At 38.2% G+C, this 23250-nt stretch overlaps 1 protein-coding gene across 3 annotated transcripts in view; it reads left to right on the top strand.

Moving 5' to 3' along the window:
- The window catches only part of LOC139938666 (FACT complex subunit SSRP1-like), a 50860-nt gene extending 31007 nt beyond the window's left edge, over nt 1–19853 (top strand). For all 3 annotated transcript variants that reach the window (XM_071934271.1, XM_071934273.1, XM_071934272.1), the window contains one exon: nt 17819–19853. In XM_071934271.1, coding sequence (XP_071790372.1) covers nt 17819–17941 — 123 coding nt within the window. In that variant the 3' untranslated portion in view covers nt 17942–19853. The remainder of the gene's footprint in view (nt 1–17818) is intronic.
- Nucleotides 19854–23250: the final 3397 nt, after the last annotated feature.

Genomic DNA, 23250 nt, shown 5'->3' with positions numbered 1-23250 from the left:
TTGCGTGGTTTTCCTTTTACCTCGTCGACTAACACGTCGGCCATTTATGGGGGTCAAAATTTTGACTCCCATAAATGGCCGACCATGTTAGTTCACACAGTAGAAGGAAAACCACGCAATTTCGAGGCAAACTTGTGTGGATCATTGTATTCTACTTTTAAAACATCTTTCCAACCATATGCATTTTATAAAAAACGGTTACAAACGCTTTTGTTTTGACCAGCTCGTCCGATCCAAGGCAACGTGTTCCTTTAAGTGTCGCTGGACTTTTTGTGTCCTACAAAACTGCAGGCCGGGAATTACATGCAGGTCGTCTCCTTTTTCAGATTTTTGTCGTGATTTCTTTCAGGGCGCTGAATTTGAGGAAAAAAATCAACAAGACCAGAATTGGTTGTTCAAGACCACAAGACTTCCTTACTCTATAAAGAACGCATTTAACTAATTGTTTTTCTCAAGTCTTTATACTTCAATAGATTGAAAAGTATTATAACATATTAATTTTCATTTATTATTATTTCAAGGTCTTTGATCAGACTCAAAGTCAGCATTTTAACATAATTTGTTTTTGTTCAAGATATTAGGTCTACACACAGTGAGGTTTAATTATTCAAATAAGAAAACGCAAGATCGCTGGACTTTACATGTCCAGGCATGAGTTTACTGGCCTGACACTAAATATACTGGCCCCAGCCATCGATTTCACCAAACTATTCCTAACTTAGGATTAATCTTAGGACTTAGGATGGGTTCAGTTCCGTATCCAAATACGTAGGAAGCATTGAACCCATCCTAAGTTAGGACGGGTTACTCGTCCTAACTCGAGTTAGGATTAATCCTAGAGTTTTGTGAAATCGGCTGCAGGCCTGTTTGCTCCATTGTAAATATGAGCCATGTCTGTAAAAACTGTATTCATTTTATTGGAATGTTTTTTCTTTCCAACTTACATCAAGGGATGACCTTTAGCAAGGACTAACCTTCAACCAAAAACACTTCATTTCTGTGAATGGTAATAAAGGCCATTTCAGTATGTGAATGCATGCACAGCTGCCGATCACATGTACATGAATATGACATTGCACGCAGAATGTTTTTGCATTGAGATCACCACCCATTGAGTTCTGTGTTAACAAAATCCACAGGCAAATCACTCGGGTGGGTTTCGAACCCACAATCTTGCATTGCTAGAGCAGAGGTTTTACCACTAGACCACCGGGAGCCTGGTGGCTAGAGGCAGTTTGAATTCTGTTTTAGCAGCCGGTACCGCAATGAGCGAATAGGTGTTAGTTTTTATCAGGGATAGTTTGATCCGGTTGCGAAGGGTAAGCGGAAAACAAAATGAGACCACCTGGGATGATTTCATCATGGTGTAAAAACATTTCATCATCCGTCGCTAGGGTTTGGGGTTTTAACGTATAATACCAGACAGTATTTCCTGTAGGTTTTCGGTGAAACAATTGATGAGATAAAATCATGGTTCAATCATTGATCATGATATTGACATTTTTCGTCTATTGTCAATGGTTGAACGTTACTCAAAACAGGCGGTTAATATCACATGACTACAATATTGATGTCATGAGGTAATGTTTGTTGTTTATAAACGATAAATAATGCGGCACTTCTGTCTGTCAAGTAGAATTATTGATTGATCCGTATTGATCATAATTTTTGTTCCAATTTGGAACTTTACACCAAATACCAGAGCTTCAGTCCTGCCGCTCAGCCGCAACATCCACATTGTACTTTAATTAAGGGACAACGTGTTAATGCTGAACCATTGTTCATTGTTTGAAACTAGAATTTTGTTATGCTCTTCACTGATCAGGGTGCCGCCATCTTGTTTCTCTTCCATTCAAACCATCATAATCAAATTGAGGCTGGAAGGAAAAACAGTCTGGCACTCTTTCGATGTTATGAGAATCAGAACTATGTTTGCCACTTGGTATTCTGGGAACCTGACAAAGGTTACATCAAGGACTATTCCCTTGAACCCTTACAAGTCCACATTCCCTTAAAAAAATCATTCAGATTTGTCATTGCTTATAGTCCTCCATTGTCATTGTATGCATTCAGTACTGTACGGTACATTGTTTTGTGGACATGTCTTGACTTGCCCCTGTTGTACATATACAATGCACCCCAAAAAGATTACTAGCCCGACACAGAGCATTTACATAAATTATTTTTCAAGGTTGCATTGAATTTGCTATCTTCAAATTAAAAGTACATTTTACAAAAGTACTTTTCAACCGCAGCATGTGATCATATAGAAATCGCATAGACTTTAATTTTAGGATGAGTGTTGTCTGCATGATATGACCTCCGATAAGTGAACAGTGAGGGCGCTGTTGTTGCCAGTGCTATCAGTAGAGGCCTGGGTGATGCCAAACGATATCAGACAAACTTGCTGCTATGACGCAGGTATGCGAGCGATGCCGTCTCCCTAAAGCTTAATTTGCATTCTGCCAGACAAGACCCATTGTCCTTGCTCTATGTTTTATTAACTCAGAGTGATTCACAGTGCACTTAAAACTCAAAATAACCAAGAAGCTCAACGAGATAATGAAGAATTTATTTATCCATGGGCCGAGCATTGAGGAAGAGACTGAACAGCTCTTGCAGTGATACACATAATGTGCATTCCAAAGAGCATATTATGTGAAGATGGCTGACTTAAAGGAACACGTTGCCTTGGATCGAACGAGTTGGTCAAACCAAAAGCGTTTGTAACCGTTTTTTATAAAATGCATATGGTTGGAAAGATGTTTTAAAAGTACAATACAATGATCCACACAAGTTTGCCTCGAAAATGCGTGGTTTTCCTTCTACTGTGCGAACTAACATTTATTTATGGGAGTCAAAATTTTGACCCCCATAAATGGCCGACGTGTTAGTCGACGAGGTAAAAGGAAAACCACGCAATTTCGAGGCATGTTTGTGTGGATCATTGTATTCTACTTTTACAACATCTTTCTACCCATATGCATTTTATAAAAAACGGTTACAAACGCTTTTCAAAGACCAACTCGACCGATCCAAGGCAACGTGTTCCTTTAATGTGGACATCAAGTGGGATGTATCTGTATGGATGATCAAAACCTTGTTTGGTATACCCCATACATTAGGATTACACATGTATGTTCCAACACCCCTAATCCGACATTCCTACTATTTTTTCCCTTCCCCTACCTCTACCCATGGAGGTAGAAATAGTCTATTTCTACCTCCATGCTCTACCCATACCGCTATCCTACCATACCCTTAGCCTAAACCCATACCCTTACCTCTACCCTATCCCTACCCAAAACCCTACCTCGACCCCTACCCCGACTCTTACCCGTACCCTTGCCCCTATCTTACCCCCTACCACTAGCACCATTTCTCCTCGATTGATTCATAGCTTGTTGAAATATAGTGTAGCAAACCAAAGAGAAACCGTCTGGGTAAATTTTAAGATAATTTGGGATCGAACAAAGAAAAAATTTACCAGAGCTGGGCCTAATTTCATAGAGCTGCTAAGCACAAAAATTTGCTAAGCATGAAATTTCTTCCTTGATAAAAACAGGATTCCCACCCAAATTTTCATGTGATTTTCAGGATAAGCAAACAACAGCTGAATACCATTAACAAGCAATATCCAACAAATAGAAATGGTTGGTAATCCTGTATTTATCAAGGAAGAAATTTCATGCTAAGCTAATTTTTGTGATTAGCAGCTCTATGAAATTGGGCCCAGGACTTGAACCTGTGCCTTCAGGATTAATCAACATTTTATGTTGCAGAGAATGATTTTATAGCACAGCAAAATGCTACAAAAACTGTATCACTATCAGTTGCAATACAACAACAAAATCATCTACTACAAAAACTGTATCACTATCAGTTGCAATACAACAACAAAATCATCTACTCAGCTACTCACAGGCCTGATACTTCACGGAGGCAACCAAGGCGATTGCCTCCTTTGCCCCTTGTCATTGCCTTGGTACCCTTGAAATGCTCCAGTAGAAATTTACAATTTCCTCATAGGGTGCCCTTTGCCAAAGAGGAAATGCCTTGGTGCCCTTGCCCTTTTAAACGAAGCATACAGCCATGTACTCAATATTATCATTCTGTGTTTACAAAGTTCGTTCCATCATAATATTTTGCTCTTCAAATAAGTTCTGCATGACATGGTTCCATCCTTTGTGTTCAGCTGTCAAGAGATTAGTCCCGGCAGCTGGAAGACAAATGTTGACAAGATTTTCCAGGAAGTGCTGCGAGGCATTCGGCATTGTGGATGACTTGTCATCACACAAAGAGAGGGGAGTTTGCTTCTCCCAACACCAAAGTTTGTCTTATGACGTCAAGGATTTTGTTGAGCATCAAAAACTTTGATCGAGCGTAACTGACGAAAGATCAATAGCATACTTTGGTACAGTTAACTTTTATTGCACACAGCTGGATGGGAAACCTTGAAGTTTGTTGTCCACTCTTGGGTCATAGATTGGTCGTTCTCAAAATTGTAAAGAAAGATACAATAGCCGTCTCTTGTGAAAGTTTGAGCTGAATGCTGTGTTTACTTGCTGAGCAAACAGCAAAAAACTGTCCAAGGTATTTTCACAAGAACGTGAAATCCAATCCACGTTTAGCGAGGTGACAGCGTGTTGTGAGCACATCTCTGGCCGCAGTATGGGCAAACGAGCACATACCCTTAGAAATTTCATGTATGAATCGTTTCTCAGATTCAAATGTTTTGGGGTGAAAAATTATCCAAACCATCTTGAAAGGGAACCCTTTCTCAAAGTAGTTTATACTATCAAAAGCTGCAGTGCTTTTCACCAAAACAGTAAATACTTTGTAGAGAATTTACCATCTATGACCCTACCTTCGAAAAGCATAGACCATGTAACTTTGTTTACAAAAAGAGTGACCTTGGACGTTCCCATGTCTTTCTGGCAGGCGAGATACTACACTGGTTGTATTTGAAATTTGAAAGTACCGGCATCATTTTTAGAGTTAAGTTCAAAATAACAGTTGTACCAGTTTTGAGATGGGCACTCAAGACCATCATTACAAGTTGATAAAAAAAAAACACACAGTGCAATCTTCATTTCCTATAGGCCTATTAGACTATAGTGTATTCCTCCATTGGGTGTATGCAACCATAGAGTAAGGATGCAACTTGTGCCTGTAGGAAGACAAGGCTCTGTGCCTCATTGTCACAGGTTGCATAATACGTAATGAATTGAGGACAAGTATTGTACGGCGATAAATGTTTTTTTGCAGTTTGAGAAGAGTAAATTCATTCCAGATCACTTGTTTTTTTAAATACACAACCAATTTGTGAAGGTTTCATTACATTGGATAGGCTTCATCACATTTTATTTATGTGGAATTACAGTTTTGTTGTGAGGAATTTTGTGGTGGATATTCTTATCATTAGCCTTATTGAGATTGTAGACATATAGAAAAGAACAATGTTTGGTTTGGGTGTGTGCAGACAAATTTACCCAAGCCAAACAGTTATCCGCTAAGAGGCCTTTTGCATTAGGCGCTGTACAAATTTGTCTTTATTATTATTATCATATCTTAAAAGGCTGAGGGCTTTTTGCAAATTTTTATTGGACCATGTTCTCATTATTGGAGTGTGTTGTCAAACAAAACACTTCTCTGGACAATAAAAAGAAAATCCAATGAGAATGCCATGAAAAAATGTCTATAGTTCAGGTATACAAGTTTAGATAGAAAGTTTGGTCACCAGCATTACCAGGGTCTGTACTTTATTTTTAACCAAACCATGGTCCAACATATCTAAAAATGGCTTGTGGGCTTATTGAAATTTTATTTGAAAAGGCGTTCTTATATCCTTAGATTTTGTTCAAACAAAATACTTCTTGACAAGTGAGGAGAACTAAATTCAGTGAGAATGCATTGAACAACTAAAATGTCTATAGTTCTAGCATTGGGCAAGCACTTGCTAAAACCAGTTTAGAAAGTTTGGTCCACATTACCAGGGTCTGTATCTTATCAATAATTCCTTTCAAAGAATCATTGTTCAATTGTGCATTGTTCAGGGTCCTTGCAGTCCAGGCTGCTTTTGACCTCGGAATAATAATCAAAACACTAGGAGTGAAAGTGTACAGATCAGCTGATAGGGTCCAGGACAACTAAACGAGAAGGCTTCATTACACAACAATGTGTCAACTCTACCCCCAAGGGTTCTATTTGTCAGGCCTTGGTATTAGGGAAGAAGATGAAGTAGGGAGACCGTAATAATCTACCCCTGGATGGCGCTGCCATCTGGTGGTCGGACTCGACCAATAGGATCGTCCGGTAAGGTCATGGGTCGTCTTGGTTTGTATGCAAATTGTGTTTTTCCAGAAATGACCAGGCAAGCTCATGAATTTTGTGAAGGATTTCTGATGCTGGTTTGTTATGATGTGTGGTATGAAGTAAACAAAGCTGTGGTTGGTGTCTCTGTTACATGGTGTGGGATGGGGTTACAGGCTGTCCGACAAAATTCATAATTATTTTAAAAGAGTTGTTGTAATCTTTATAATTATTAACCATGGTAAACCAAGGCTCTGATGCAGCTGTGGATTAGGCTCTGCCCGTGACTAGTGTACATAGGGTTAGGGTTAGGATGAGGGTTTGGGGAGGGTTTGGGTACTATTTAAGGCAGTGGACACTATTGGTAATTACTCAAAATAATTGTTAGCATAAAACCTTTCTAGGTAACGAGTAATAGGGAGAGGTTGATAGTATAAAACATTGTGAGAAACAGCTCCCTCTGAAGTAACGTAGTTTTTGAGAAAGAAGTAATTTTCCACGAATTTGATTTCTAGACCTCAGATTTAGATTTTGAGGTCTCAAAATCAAGCATCGAAAGCACACAACTTAGTGTGTCAATGTTGTTTTTTTCTTTCACTATTATCTCGCAACTTCAACGACCGCTTGAGTTCAAATTTTCACAGGTTTGTTATTTTATGCATATGTTGAGATACACTAACTGTGAAGACTAGTCTTTGACAATTACCGATAGTGTCCACTGTCTTTAAGGTTAAAGCTACATGAAAGGGTAAGGGTTAGGCTTCATGAAAAGAGTTAGGGTAAGTTTTAGGGTTAGGTAATAAGGGTTAGGCTTCAGAAAAAAACAGTTAGGGATAGGGTTAGGCTTCCAAAAGAATATTAAGCCTAATGCGAGAGTTGTAGCTTAATGTTTTTGATTTTTGACTTCATCAGGGCTTGAATCTGCGGAAGTACTTCAAAAGACCGCAGCTGCCGATTTCACAAAACTCTTCCTAACTTAAGACTTATTTCAGGACTTAGGACGAGTCCCAACCCTGCACTGTAGCATGCGCACCTTTAGATTAATCCTAAGTTAAGACGAGTTACTCGTCCTAACTCGAGATAAGACGAGTCCTAACTCTTTGTGAAATCGACCCCAGCCACCGATTTCAAAAAACTCTTCCTAACTTAAGACTAATCTTAGGACTTAGGACGAGTCCCAACCCTGCACTGTAGCAAGCAGACCTTAGGATTAATCCTAAATAAGGATTAATCCTAAGTAAGGACGAGTTAAGACGAGTCCTAACTCTTTGTGAAATCGACCCCTGGGCTTGTAGCTCACAACTAAATTTACTGGACAAGAAAATTTGTTACAAGCAAGAATCAAAATGTAAAACTATCTACACAGTTTATATTTGAAAATAATTAAACTTGACCTTTTTTAAACAATATTAATTCACAAGAAGTCAATGGATGAGGCTGTTTCCACTGTTTAATGAAGTGAAGGGAAGGATGTAATTCAAAACGGACATTATCATTTGAATATTTGGTTGATTGGAAAGAAAGTTTATGCCATCTCCCAGAATATTGTTGAAGGAAGTTTTGTTGATCGGTGAAATGGGAAAGACCTGCAGGTCTTAAGTTACAGAGGACAGACCTCCGTTGCCCCTGGTCTTGTACCTTGGCGCCCCTTCAAAAGGTTCCCATAGACTTTTAGATATTCCATTGGAAGTGTATTTTGCAAAATGAAAATTTGCCTTGCCCTCTCTTTATGGAATTCTTCCAGACCCTGTCTGACTCGCTATAGACCTTATCATGCTGTCACCATCTTGGTCATGTTTTCTGTTCAATAACATAAATGAATGCTAACATTCATTGCGCATGGCGCCAGACTATTATTTCGTCCAGCCTTAGTTTGGTTTACAATGAGTTGGAATGGTGTAAAATCAAGATGACCACAGCGTGATAAGACCATTATCACGCTGTCACCATCTTGGTCATGTTCCCTGTTCAATAACAGAAATGAATGCTAACATTCATTGCGCATTGCACCAGACTATTATTTCGTCCAGCCTTAGTTTGGTTTACAATGAGTTGGAATGTAGTAAAATCAAGATGGTGACAGCATGATAAGACCATTATCACGCTGTCACCATTTTGGTCATGTTCCATGTTTCCATAACAGTAATGAATGTTATTCATTGCACATGGCACCAGACTATTATTTTGTCCAGCCTCAGTTTGATGAATTGGATGAGTAAAATCAAGATGACCATAGCGTGATAAGACCTTTATCACGCTGTCACCATCTTGGTCATGTTCCATGTTTCCATAACAGTAATGAATGTTATTCATTGCACATGGCACCAGACTATTATTTTGTCCAGCCTCAGTTTGATGAATTGGATGAGTAAAATCAAGATGACCATAGCGTGATAAGACCTTTATCACGCTGTCACCATCTTGGTCATGTTCCATGTTTCCATAACAGTAATGAATGTTATTCATTGCACATGGCACCAGACTATTATTTCGGCCAGCCTCAGTTTGGTTACAATGAGTTGGAATTGAGTTAAATCAAGATGACCACACCGTGATGATCTATACAATGTACAGTATTCAATCGGGCAGCAAAAATAAGCTAAGAATGTCTTGCACCAAGTGTAACATGACAGAAGAACAAAAAACTGGGATGTGTTGTCTCCATTACAGTTTTACAACGTGACAATGTTTCCAGGGTCTTCCCAAGTTAAAGAGAATGAAATAAAAACACTAAAAGTGTAAACGTGGCTATCTTAAAATTCTTGGGTTCAATTTGGGACCACTATAATTTTTGTGAACTTTCGAAACTCATCTGAAAAGCTCTTTAAAATAAGAATCATTTGGAAATGAAAATAATTGGAAGAATTTTCACACCTGTTGAATTTCAAGGCTGGTCCTCGTCAGGGGAGAAAATTATCTCAATCCATAACACTCATTAGGAAATTAGACCACCACCTTCAATTTAAACATCACTAATCATCTAAAGACCCCATGTTTCTTCACACTTTCAAAAGTGTGTCACAACAACAACAAAAGTCGTGACAATCGACGACGAACTTCCATGCACTCAAGATGTTGCAGCCATGCTCTCATTCGCAGCGGGAGAATGTCTGACGGAAGTTACAAATCCCTCGCAACAATTTTAGGGGATTCTACCCCCGCCAATCTGGAACTGAACTTTTCTCGTTAGGGATTCTATTGAGCAATTTACCAGGGCAACTTTGGTTTGCCAAACCTGTGGATTTTGTCAAAGCAGGGGTGAAGAAGAGTGTATATGAGGTTGTAAATCGAATCACAGAATCTGTCTGGGTGACGGGTTGCATGTTGTTTCCATAATTCTCTCTTGTAAGTTGAGACTAAGAATGAGTGGAATGGTTGCCAACTAGTAGTAGATGAATTACAGAAAGTTAAGGTTTCTCTTGGGGACCGTGTGAGAGTCGAGCAATAAAAAGAATTGGGTTTGCCCTTGTTTTTTAAATTCAACCACTTACGGAAACGAAGGTTTTGGGGTGGATAATTCATTTGATTAGCTGTCGACAACAGTGGCCTTGAAAATAAAAAAAGATCTTTAAGTAATTTGCTTGAAAAAGAAAACTCTGAAAATGCTGCTTCAAACAAAGAAGAAATAGTACATTTTAAAAGATATACAAAATTTCATCAAAACTTTGGTTTCACAAAATGGCGGACCATGTTAGTTCACAATGTAAAACGAAAACGACACAATTTCTTTTTGTGTGGATAATTTTTATTCTACTTTTAATATCTTTCCAACCATGTTCATTTAAAACAAATTTACCAAATGTTCAATTATACTGGTCAGACAAAGCCTCCTTGAGCTTAGAAATTGTCAAACTGTCATCCTGAAGTTCATTTTAGGTAAAGGACGAAAAACACCATGCCTAGCAAGTTTTAGTTAATGCACAAGTTCTTGTTAAAGCAAAAATAATTGCTTTGAAAATGGTTTTATTGATTTTTTTGTTGGTGTAGGTTTTTTTTGCAGAGTGATTTGGCAATTGGCATAAAACCTTTCTATATCAGAGACGATTCTAAGGTTGGGATGGAACATTGTCATTCTGAAAAGATACTGCGGTTCCTTGTTTGGTGACAGATTTCTGGAGCCCAGCTATAGTTGGGCCGTCCCACATGGAATTCAAGTTAGGAACAGTCCCAACTACAGATGGGACGGTTCTAAGGTTGGGCCGGAACATTGCTATTCTGAAAAGATGATGCAACTGCGTGTTATTTCATCATGCTCCTTTTGTATAAAAAAAACAAATAAACAAATGGCATCCGGCATGATGTAAGATTTCAATGCACCACAGCTGGAAATATAAACATCTGTTTGAGAAGGAAATTCCATGGAAGTTAATTGCCACCACTCCTAACGAGTTTCCGATTGAAGTAAACAAAAATATTTCAATTTCATTTGTGTTTGTCCTCGGCGCATATGTTTAGGTTTATTTACCCTGTGGCTGAAAAAATGCAGAGGTTTGAGTTTATTGTACTGTGTTGTAGTTGAAGGTCTGTAGAGTTGGAATTGGCTATGCCGTCTGTTAGCCTTGGTCATGGCTGTGGTTCCCTCTCGTCAAAAGTTTCCCGTAGACTGTGACTGTTTAAATATCCCATTAGTGCCAACAAAAAACAAATTGCTGATTATTTATTACGAATTCACAATCCCTCATTGTGAATTCAGAATCCGTTTTTATTGATCCAGAATCCGTTATTCTGAATCCGTAATGATGGATTCAGAATACGTTATTACCGCATCCGGATTGTCTGTAATAACAAAATAACACGGATTCGCAGTCGTGAATCCCTTATTACTATGAATCCACAATAACGGGTAGTAAATCTATAATTAGCAGATCGTGAATCAGTAACGATGGATTCTGAATCCGTATTCTATTATCCGGATTGTGAGTCCATAATAACCAAATAGAAATTTTGTAGCCACAAATGGCCTTGATAGGAACTGGTATCATGTCTGAAAATATTAAGATTCTGTATTGAAACCCTTTAAAAAAAAGGTTATATCAATCCTGGCCTATCATGCTTATTGCTGCCTCAAAAAAACCTCCAGAGGTGGTGTGGGGGTGGGGGGGGGGGGCGGTTAGGGGACCAAGGTTTGTTCAGTATGGATTTTGTGTGCAGTAGCATTTATAAATCACTGGTGCACTCCTTCCCAAGCATGTATATTGTGTTTGGTTCACTGGTACCCAACACACTTAGTCCATTACTTCAGTGACCAAGCACAGAATGTTAATATTTAAAATCGTCTGCTGTGTAGCACAATATCTCATCAAATGTATATTTTTTCCCTATCGGTTTTTAACAGCGATCAAATGTTTAATGATATACTTGACTTTCTCTTCACCTTTCACCAAATTGTGGATTCTAAATTATTGTGATCTTTTTGTTATATCAAAAAAAAAAGCAAAACATTATTGGACTGACGTTTCGACCCTAGCAGAGTATTTCTTGGAATAGAAAAAACATACAATGAAAGTGTTTGGCAATAAAGGTTATCTGGAGTTGAATATTAATGCGTTTTCCTTTTTTTTTTAAAGTTCAATGCCACAGTGATAAAAAGAGTTGGAATATAAATCCAGGGTCAGGATTCGACGTACTTGAATTCGAACGTGTCACGCACCTTGACTGCCATAGAGACCAATATTGTGCTATATTTATGAATTATGCATGAGTGGGGATTTGTAAATAATAATATATAAAAAAATTAGGGGGCTTAAAAGTTAATTTCAGTTTTGTGAACCACTCTTTTTTCAATAAATATAGTCCTTATGACACTGGGCACACAAATTACAACTCTCTAATCCTGAGTTAAAACAGTTTTAAAAGCCAGTGTGTTTGTTCCTTTTCAAAACCTATTTTGTCTTTGATGAAATCACATATTACTGTTCATTATTTGGTACTTCAAATAAAAAGTTGCATCCTCTTAAGGTGATCCCTGACTGCCGCTTCCCAGGTTGTATCGTAACTTGGGTGTGATTCATGGCTACACGGCAGTTAACGGTTGTATGGCTTCTGACTGGCATCCCAGAACAAAGATATTGAAAAAAAGGGAGACCGTGCCAACATAGGGCTAGAGCACCGGAACGTTAATCTGGAGGTTGTTGGTTCAAGTCCTGCTCTAGTAATTTTTTCAACCCCAAATCTCAAAACCCCAACCTTTTTTATTGAAAAGTGGAAGAATGAATTTTCTAGTTGGAACTCTCCATGCTTATTGTGTTTGTACATTTTCTGCGGACTCAAAAACTTAAAATGTTCAAACTGTGATGAGCTAAAACTGTAAAAAATAATATAAACTTTCTTTGGACCAAGAGTGCCTTCAAAATACCTTAAATATTGAGCCACTTGCTGTTGTAGAATTAAAGGGACACGTTGCCCTGGATCGGTCGAGTTGGTCTTTGAAAAGTGTTGTAACCGTTTGTTATAAAATGCACATGGTTAGAAAGATGTTGTAAAAGTAGAATACAATGATCCACACAAACATGCCTCGAAATTGCACGGGCGGTCATTTATTTATGACTCCCATAAATGGCCGACCGTTATAGTTTGCAAAGTAAAAGGAAAACCACGCATTTTTGAGGCAAATTTGTGTTGATCATTGTATTCTACTTTTAAAACATCTTTCCAATCATATGCATTTGATAACAACAATTTCAAACGCTTTCACTAGACCAACTCGTCCCATCCAAGGCAACGTGTACCTTACTTGGAGAGAAAAAAAAATGATGATCAAGTGAAATGACCTGATATTCTAGCTAGCTTTATCTGGAAAAGGTCACTGTGTGGAAATGCCGAGGGCATGCGAAAAATAAATGACACATTAGAAATTCCTCAAAGAAATTTTATCAAATTTAAGTTTGATAACGGATCAGTTTGTATATTAATTTTGGTTTTACCCATATTAGGTGGTGCTCGATATCAGAAACAATGGGCAAAAGTAAATTGATTAATTATTAGCCAGTCTAATTTTTTTTTTTTGCTTATACATTTTATCACTATGACATAATCGTTATCGAAAGTGAGATTATATTTGAGGCAGGGCCAAATATCATAAAGCCTGTAAGTATAACAACTTGCTAAGCACAGACTACTCATACTTAATATAAACTGGTTCCATATCCTTGGTATCACTGGTACCCCGCTTATTTTTTGCCTGCTTAAATTAACAGCTTAAAGAAATTAAGCAGCTCTTGAAGGGGCCAGCCCAATTTGATTGAGCTACTTGAGCTGAATAAGTAGCTTAGCACAATAAAATTATGCTAACCAGAATAAGGTTACAGCCTAAATACAATCTTTTGCGAAACATCTATGACTGGTTTCCTGGTTATAAAAGCATAGCATGTGTTTTGAAACTCTATAAAATTGTGCCCTTATTTGGGTTTTATGCAAATAACCCAACCCAACTATGGAACAAGATGGCTGTCCATGAAATACCTGCAATTTTCATCTCAGGAATTTCAGAAATTTCAGAATCTTTTAAAACAAATATTACGGGGTTCATAACCAAGATAGCATTGTTCTAACTACCTAATCACCACAACACGACTTGTGTTCATTTTCCCAATGAGGTTAAACAAGGGTAATCTCAATAAATGAATGATATCGAATACCAGCGCAGGTTACCAGGGTTAATAGAGGCTGTCCCATTGCGAATCTTCTACCAATTTAACAAAACAATGCCAGGCTGCGTTTTGAAAGGGCAAGGATTTCCTTGGTAAAGGGCACTCTACATGAGTAAATTGTTAATTTCTACTGGCACAGTATTTCAATGGCACCAAGGCAATGACCAGGGGGCATCGAGGCAAACGCCTCCGTTGCCTGAAGCATCAGGCCTGCAATGGCATTTTGAGTTATTCAGATTTGTTATATTTTATTTTAATATTGACTTTCTGATTTGTCATGGCTGAGAAGTGAAACGCACCGGACTTGGGCTCTCTTGTTTCTGATCAGCAGAGTGTAGGTTCTAGTCCTGGTCGTGACACGTTGAAATTTAGCCATTAATGCTTTGGGTTTTTTGTTTGGATGCAACGCCTTGGGTCCTGTGTGTTGTGTAATGTATAAAGTTTAAAAAAAAGTTTGTCCCTGCGTTTCTGGCAGTGGCTGCTGAATGTTGCACAGCACCTTGTAAATAAACCCTTATAAGGTGATACATAAATCAGTCCCATCATAAATCAAAATCTTGAAAACATGTTTTTGTTTGTTCAAGCACCTTTGAGTATCTTTTTGGTAGATGCAGGCTCTATAAAGCCTCTAGTGTTTTTAAAGGCAGTGGACACTATTGGTAATTACTCAAAATATTTATTAGCATAAAACCTTACTTGGTAACGAGTAATGGGGAGAGGTTGGTAGTATAAAACATTGTGAGAAACGGCTCCCTCTGAAGTGGAGTAGTTTTCTAGAAAGAAGTGATTTTCCACAAATTTGATTTCGAGACCTCCGGTTTAGAATTTGAGGTCTCGAAATCAAGCATCTGAATGCACACAACTTAATGTGACAAGGGTGTTGTTTTCGTTCATTATTATCTTGCAATTTTCACAGGTTTGTTATTTTATGCATATGTTGCGATACACCAACTGTGAAGGCTAGTCTTTGACAATTACCAATAGTGTCCAGTGTCTTTAATAAGTACCAAAGTTCTTGGAAACCCTCAAAGTAAAAGTGGCCAAACTAAGCAAAAACTGAGTGGGGTACTAGTCACATCGATCGTAAATGTACGGTGTTTTGGCTGCTAACCTATTATTGCTAAGCAAGAGTTTTTTGTGTGCTTACATTTACATGCTGTATGAAATTGGGCCCATGTGAATTGGCCCAATGAGATCCTTCAGCTAAAATCTAGAGATTTAGAGATGTAGTTTAGGAACTTTATGGTCCTTGAAGAAGGTTTCAAAGGAGGTATTATTCTCCAGGAGCACTTGTAATACCAAGAGACAGCCAAACTTATTTGAGGTGCTACTAGTCGAGTAGTAAATTTCACTAGTCGCCCAGGCCTATGCATCAGGTGAATTGGTTCCATGAGATCCTTTAGCTGAAACCCAGAGATTTTGAGATGTAGGTCAGGAATTAATGTGTCCTTGAGTGAGGTTTCAAAGGAGGAGGCATTCTCCGCCATTATGCTAATACAAAGAGACAAGCGCTTATTTGAGGTGCTACTAGTTGAGTAGTAAATGTCACTAGTCGCCCAGGCTTATACATCAGGTGAATTGGTTCCATGAGATCCTTTAGCTGAATCTCAGAGGTTTTGAGATGTAGGTCAGGAATTAACGGGTCTTTGAAGGCGGTATTCCCCGCATCGCTCTAATAAAAAGAGACAGCCAAACTTATTAAGAAGATTTTCTTCTCCTTGATGAAAGGATTGCGTATCCATATTGCGTGTCCAAACAAGACGTTAAACATAATATACCAAAGCAAGTCAAATAATGAAATCAACTTTTACCAGCAGTCGATCCGCCTAATGGGTAGCTCTATAATTTGGGATTGGGTCAGAGGACGCGACCTCTGTATCCATACGAGGTCACGGTGTTTGTTGATTTTGTTTCTTTCTATGGTTGTCAGATTTGTTTGGGAAACAGAAGAGAGATGGATGTGGAGTGGGACCATTTCTATATATGGAAACATGTGTTGCTTTAAAGACACTGGACACTATTAGTAATTGTCAAAGACCAGTTTTCTCACTTGGTGTATCCCAACATTATAAGCATAAAATAACAAAATTGTGAAAATTTAAGCTCAATTGGTCATCAAACTCACAAGAGAATAATGAACAAACAAAAAAACCTTTGTTGCATTACTTTGTGTGCTTTTTCAGATGCATAATCAAAGGCTTCAGCTGAAGTCTTTTATTATTTGAGTGAGAAATTACCTCTTTCTCAAAAACTACGTTACTTCAGAGTGAGCCGTTTCTCACAATGTTCTATACTACCAACAGCTCTCCATTGCTTGTTACCAAGTAATTTGTTATGCCAACAAATATTTGGAGTAATTACCAATAGTGTCCAGTGCCATTAAAACCCAAGCCAGTCACATTTTCCTTCTAAGTTTATTTCTTTGTCTAAGATACAAATGACCTCGTGGCACAAAACAAGAAGATAGGCTTGGCAGATTAAAAGGAAGCTACATCGCCTCTCAGGCCTGCACCTTTTCAGCTGATCAGCTGATTTCTTCTTTGTTCCTCTTTCATATAGAGTCCTTGAAAACTGAAAACACTGTGTGAAGTTCTGTATGCCACGAAGTGTTCTCATTTTTTGCAAAGACAAAGCTAAATGTCTGTTGCTTGATGCTTGTCTTGAGAAGCTTGTCTTGAGTTAGACCGGGGTTTACACTTGCTCTGTGACCAAAGGTCCTTAGCTGGCCCAATGGTATCAATCCTGTAAGCACAACAACATCTAATAAGCACAGAATAATCTTGCAAAGACTCCATGCGATGTCATAATATTAGTTTCTGTCAAAAGAAATTCTTGTGATCGATAAAATTAGTAATTTTTAGTGGTAAACTAACAGACAAACCTATACCAGCTTTGGAGGGAGGCAAAACATTCCGGACATCAAGTGGCACATGCTCCCTCCATTCCCCCCCCCCCCGATTATGTCACTCCTTTGTCCTGCAGAAAACTCCTGAAGAAAAAACTCAAATCTTTCCATGTTTTGATGAATATGTGACTATGAGAATCAACCCTGATTAAGGAAACTTTTCCCCCGATAACGTTGATTGTAATTTTAAATCATTTCCCTGATTGTTGGCAGCTCTGATACCGGTGCTATATAAATAAGGAATAATAGGGTAGCGACGAGTTCTTTAATGGCCGTTTAAAACCGGCAGAGTCGTTGCCGTGAGATAAAGGCCCGAGCCTTTATCGCACGGCAACGCTCCTTTATTTTATTCCCATTCATAAATGCCCTTTTGTTAAAAACATTTAAAAAATACAATAATAGACACTTTGACAATTGAAAATTCAAGGTTTGAATTATTTTTATATTTTTTTTTGGTGAAGAATCTGTTTGATGCACGTGGGTTGTGTGTACGCGCGCGCGCGCTTAGAAATGGATTATGCGCGCGCGCTTAGAAATAGATTACGCGCTGTTACTAATAGCTATGAACTGCGCGTTCGGCATGATAACATTGGGGTATGCGCGCGCCGGACACGCGGAACCCAGCCGGTTATAAACAGCTCCAGCTGTTGAACCACCCCAACGTGACGCGCTCTCCACCAATAGGAGTAGAGAAATTGTCTGGGGTATTTATGAATTAAAAATAATCCCTAATAGGAATGCACAGTCAGAGAAGCATTTTCAGATTTGATTTCGTGGCATACGAACTGGTATCTTTTTACATAATTACTTTACTTGAAAGTGACATTTTTCTCTCAATGCTTTATACTATCGAAAGCTGCTGTACGTGTAGGTTTCAAACCCAAAAGTTTTTATTTCCATTTATTTCAAGAGTGAGTACCAAACGTAAATCTTGTGTTTAAATCTCTTACAGGAGAAGAAGTCTGAAGCATCTGAAGAAGAAGAGGCAGTGAGTACTCCTCCAAGCTCCGATGGAGAGAAAGAAGCCTCAGGAGGCAGCGATGAAGAGGAGGAGGAGATGGATGAAGATGCATAGTGAGACAAAGAGGAGGAGTGAAAAAGTTTTCGTGTAAGATTCCCATTCTCGATTTCACAAAGAGCCAAGACTGATCTTTTAATCATCATCATTCGGTAAAGACTGTGACCAAGGCTGCCTCGTCTTTGACGCTGTTAAGATTTGTATCAATCTTAATTGTTTGTTTGTTTTGTTGTTTGATGAATCTTGGTGCTTTGTTAAATTGGAGTCTTGATGTTTCAAATAGTTGGTTAGGTCAGGGTTTTCCCTTCATCAAATTGTCTGAATTGGCCAAGAAAAAAAATGGGAACATGGCTGGTAAGCCTTGACGACTAGTGAATTCACTAGTCAAGCTCCCATAGTCTCGACTGCAACAGTAGTCGCATCTAGTTTCAAATACAAAGATTGTGGATCAAATAAAAATGGACGCCATTGCAGTAAGCAACTCTTTTGATGCACCAGTATATCAGAACAGACAATGACATTGGGCCTGGGCAAGCCGACTACTGAAATTTACTACCCGACTAGTTGCCCTTCCAACTAACTATTCCATTGAAAAGCAGTAGTTGCAACTGGACAAAGCAAAAACTAGTCTTGACCCCCTTCACAAGTCGCCCAGGCCTAGAAGTTGAGTATCGATTATTAAGTAAGCCAAACTTTAGTCCAACACCAGCCAGTGATATGTTCTGTTTGCTTAGTATAACAATATTATTAAATAATATTTACAATATTCATATCAATTTAAATCCTTTAAGAGGATTCAAAAGAAATAAGAAGGTGTTTGTTTTGCTTACTTTACTGTTGATAATGACAGCGTGTTTAGAATCAATTGGTATTTTGCCAAGGCCAAAAAAGTTGAGATAACTATCAGTTTGAGATAAGTTTTTTCTCTCAAAATAACCAAGTACATCCGCTTTTTGTGATAAACTTTGTTTAAAACATTGTCTCCGGCTGGTCCATGGCATTAGGAAGTTTGAAAAAAGCATCATCCTGACAGGTCTCAAGTTTCAACATACACCATGGTCAAGTGGTTAGACTGCAGAATTTTAAATCACAAGTTTGCGGGTTCGAATCCCGACCAAGCTAAATGCTGAATTTACAATGACTAAAATAAGCATTGTCGTCTAGTTACTGAATCACAATTTCTTGATTTGTGCCATTTAAACCAAGTTCTGTATCAGAGGATTGGCGGTTGCAAGCTTGTTGTTTATAACCCCTTGTGGGATTTTCCCGAGTTCCCTTGTTGGAAAGATCGTCTACACAAACACAAATAAACAAAATGGTCTGTCAAGGCTCAATAATAAATATAATGATTGAAGGGAGAAACAATAAACAGTTTAGCTGTTTGTTAGTCTAATAAAGGACCTCTGTATCATGATGACCTTTACTTGGTCATCCTTCACGATATTTGCTCTTTGTAAATTTGCCATGTTTCGGAGAAGATTATTTCCATTTTATGCAAATAATTTCCTTGGTAGAAACAATGTTTCCCCCATCAAAAGCTGTTCTTAATTGTTGAGACCATTGACTGCTTCTGAACTTGTTAAACTTGGTGAACATTTTTGACCTTGCACTTGTTTTGTGGTAGCAGGTCGCATACATGTAGATGAAATCATGGTGGCCATGATATGTGCCAAATTTGCTCGAGTCAAATACACTAGTCTTATCTCAAGGATGGGAGATCAGATTAAACAGTTGGTAAATACAGTCAATTAAACTCAACATGTTTGTGTGAGAGACCCAGTGGGTTTCTTGTATTCGTGCATTTATATATACTAAACAAACACTCTGAACCAAAGTCATTGAAAACTCTTGATTTGGCCTTCGAGAATGACTCTGCTAGGGTCGAAACGTCGGCGGGTTACCAATTTTTGTTTGTGTGCAAAACTCTCGATCATTGAAAATTTATGGCCCTTTTTGAAACCTTGGCTTCGGCTTTGGATGCGACTTCAGGCTTCGTCCTCTCGTCTCAAGTTCTGAGCAAGTACTCGCAATTGTCAAAGCAACTACGGGGCCAAGCTAGCCTAAGCGGAATCTTGAGCCGAAGTCGTGGTTTCGAAAAGGGCCTACGACAATCGAAGTGAGGCTTAGTTGTGAGATAGTCTGGTGGCTATGATGGATAACACTCAATTTGAATAAGTGAAGACGGGAATACATGCACTTGATGTGCTCCAAAACCAAGCTCAACTTTGGCCTAACTTTATGAACTGAATATTAATGAAAAAAGTTTGTAGCATTGTTATTTGATGAAATTAAACTTATAACGTGTGAAGTAGATTCACATTACTTATGAATTGTTATTGTATTATCAGTGTGTTTTGCCAACAAGAAGGTAGAACTGTTTGCTGACATGCATTAAAATGTGTAAGATAAACTTACAGGAACTAGTTTTAATTTGTTTTGTCTAATATTGCGTTAAGTTCTTTTTCTTCTCTCTGACCTATGGCTACCGATGGTCATTGACGCACACACACACATATTACACCAACAGCCAGTATTTACAAGATAAACAAACAAACTATTGGCACCAATCCAAAGTAAATTTTGGAAAATGCCATTCATTGGGGAATAGTATCCTGACCCACTTGAAAAAGTTGTGTCTGTGGAGTGGAAATAACTTATCGATGACCCAGTTTGGAGGTCGCCTGCCCATTCATAACACACAGACTGTTTTGCCCTTACACCGATTTGTATTAAGCAATGTTTACTCAGTACTTTCCCCGAGTTCTGTGTAAAAATCCACTCGGGTGGGATTCGAACCCATGACTTTTGCATTGCTAGAGTAGCTGTCTTACCACTAGACTATCGAGCTAGCCTGGTTGCTAGAGGCAGTTTGAATCATATAGTGTAAGCAGTGGGTACCACATTGATTTAATAGATGCTAGTAATTTTTATAGTAATGCAGTTGTCGTTGGTTCAAATCCCACTGTGTGGTTTGCTTGTGGATTTTTTTCACAGAACTGTGGAAAGTACTGAGACCACATTGCTCAAAGGCAGTGGACACTATTGGTAATTACTCAAAATAATTATTAGCATAAAACCTTACTTGGTAACGAGTAAGCGGGAGCTGTTGATAGTATACACGATTGTGAGAAACGGCTCCCTCTGAAGTAAAGTAGTTTTCGAGAAAGATTTAGAATTTGAGGTTTCGAAATCAAGCATCTGAAAACACACAAAGTAATCCAACAATGGTGTATTTTCTTTCATTATTCTCTTGCAACTTTGATGAACAATTGAGTACAAATTGTCACACATTTGTTATGTTATGCATATTATGTTGAGATACACCAAGTGAGAAGACTGGTCTTTGACAATTACCAATAGTGTCCAGTGTCTTTAAGATGTGTCCCATGGGCATCTTTGAATGATACAGGAAAGCAATATTACATGACTGAACTGCATTAGTTGCATGTCATCATTTGCATAATGGAAAAAAACTGCACTTCCAAGTTACTGCAATAACTTATTTGACTGAAAGTCAGATTATTCCAAACAATCAGGTGAAATCGTTTTGCCAGATGTTGCCTCAGTTTAAAGAAAAATGCAATTATGTGTCATTTTGGAGTAATGATCGTCTAACCATAATAGTTTGAACGTGTGAGTTTTTATGCAATTTTTTTCTGACAGTTTAACATCGGCACTATTTACTAAAGCTCTCGTTTTCGCCGCTAGTCACGATCGCAGAGTTGATGTAAACAGGTCGGTTGAACAAATCCCAACCCAGCAAATTAATATTTACCCAAAAATAGGGGGGGGGGAAATAACAATGGGTCGGAGGTGATTCCAGGTTTTACAGTAAACTTTTTGTATTTGGACCGGGTGAACAATGGTGCCTTTTACTTTGGGTTGTTTTGAGAGAGTGGGTGGGGGGGGGGGGGGGGGGGAGAAAACAAGGGCTAGTAGTCTGTTTCAGGTCTCGTTTACAGTCGTGATATTTTCTTGATCTCATTCAGGCTTATCTAAGGAATCGTATTTTAAAGGAACACGTTGCCTTGGATCGGTTGAGTTGGTCTTTAAAAAGCGTTTTTAACCGTTTGTTTTAAAATGCATATGGGTCGAAAGATGTTGTACAAGTAGAATACAATGATCTACATAAATTTGCCTCGAAATTGCGTGGTTTTCCTTTAAATCTGCGAACAAACACGGTCGGCCATTTATGGGAGTCAAAAATTTGACTACCATAAATGGCCGACCGTGTTTGTCGACGAGTAAAAAGGAATACCGCGCATTTTCGAGGCATGTTTGTGTGAATCATTGTATTCTACTTTTACAACATCTTTCGACCCATATGCATTTTATAACAAACGGTTAAAAACGCTTTTCAAAGACCAACTCGACCGATTCAAGGCAACGTGTTTCTTTAAAGTTGTTTGGTATCCAAAAATTGTGCCCATGATTTTGTTTGGTTATACTTTGGTGAATGTGTCACAGCTGATTACAAATCAATGAAAGTCGCAAGATTTTAATCTCAAAAGATCTTGGGAGTTTTTGGAGATTGAATCTGATTTATGTGGTGTTCGTTTGTGAATTCTGCGGTCAGAGAAGCAATTGGTATTTTCACAATTTGGTTTGTTATTTCATGTATGGTTGATCACACTAAACATGAGCACTGTTTGTGACTATTTTGTCAGCTCTACCAATCCCGTATAAAACATTTAGGCATTAATTGACACTATTCGTAATAACTTATAACTTAAAATAATTGTTAGCATAAAAACTTACTTGGTAACGTGCAATTGTGAGCTGTTGATAGTGAAACAAATATTGTGAAAAACGGCTCCCTCTGAAGTAACGTGGTTTTTGAGAGGTAATTTCCCACTCAAATAATAAAAGACTTCAGCTGCGGCCTTTTATTTACGCACACAAAGTTATTCAACAATGGTGTTTCTCTTTTAATCTTTTGCAACTTCGATCACACCAATTGAGCCTAAATCTTCACATGATTGTTATGTTATGCATATGTTGGGATACACCAAGTGAGAATACTGGTCTTTGACAATTACTAAAAGTGTCCATGCAGTGTCTTTAAATATTACCGGTATGTTTACAGACCATTGCTCCAATTTATCAACTTTCTACTTTCATTCGATAAAGTTGCAAACCTTTCAAAACTTGTCTTGGGGTGTTTTTCAGTTTGCTGTACCTGATAGAACTGCACAAAACAAAATGAACTATGTGTACTAATCGCGTCTCACCACATGATGTCATACGACATGCTGTTTTTACGATCTTTGTCATAACAAAAATCATGAACGATCAGCCAAATTTAATTATTAAAATTATGGTCCTTGGAATTATTGTGCCCTCGTTTTGCCCTCTACAGGGAGAAG

This window comes from Asterias amurensis, chromosome 6 (genome assembly GCF_032118995.1).
Source record: "Asterias amurensis chromosome 6, ASM3211899v1".
Classification (NCBI taxonomy): domain Eukaryota; kingdom Metazoa; phylum Echinodermata; class Asteroidea; order Forcipulatida; family Asteriidae; genus Asterias; species Asterias amurensis.
The sequence above is the reverse complement of the archived record's forward strand: the minus strand, read 5'-3'. Positions and strand labels throughout refer to the sequence as shown.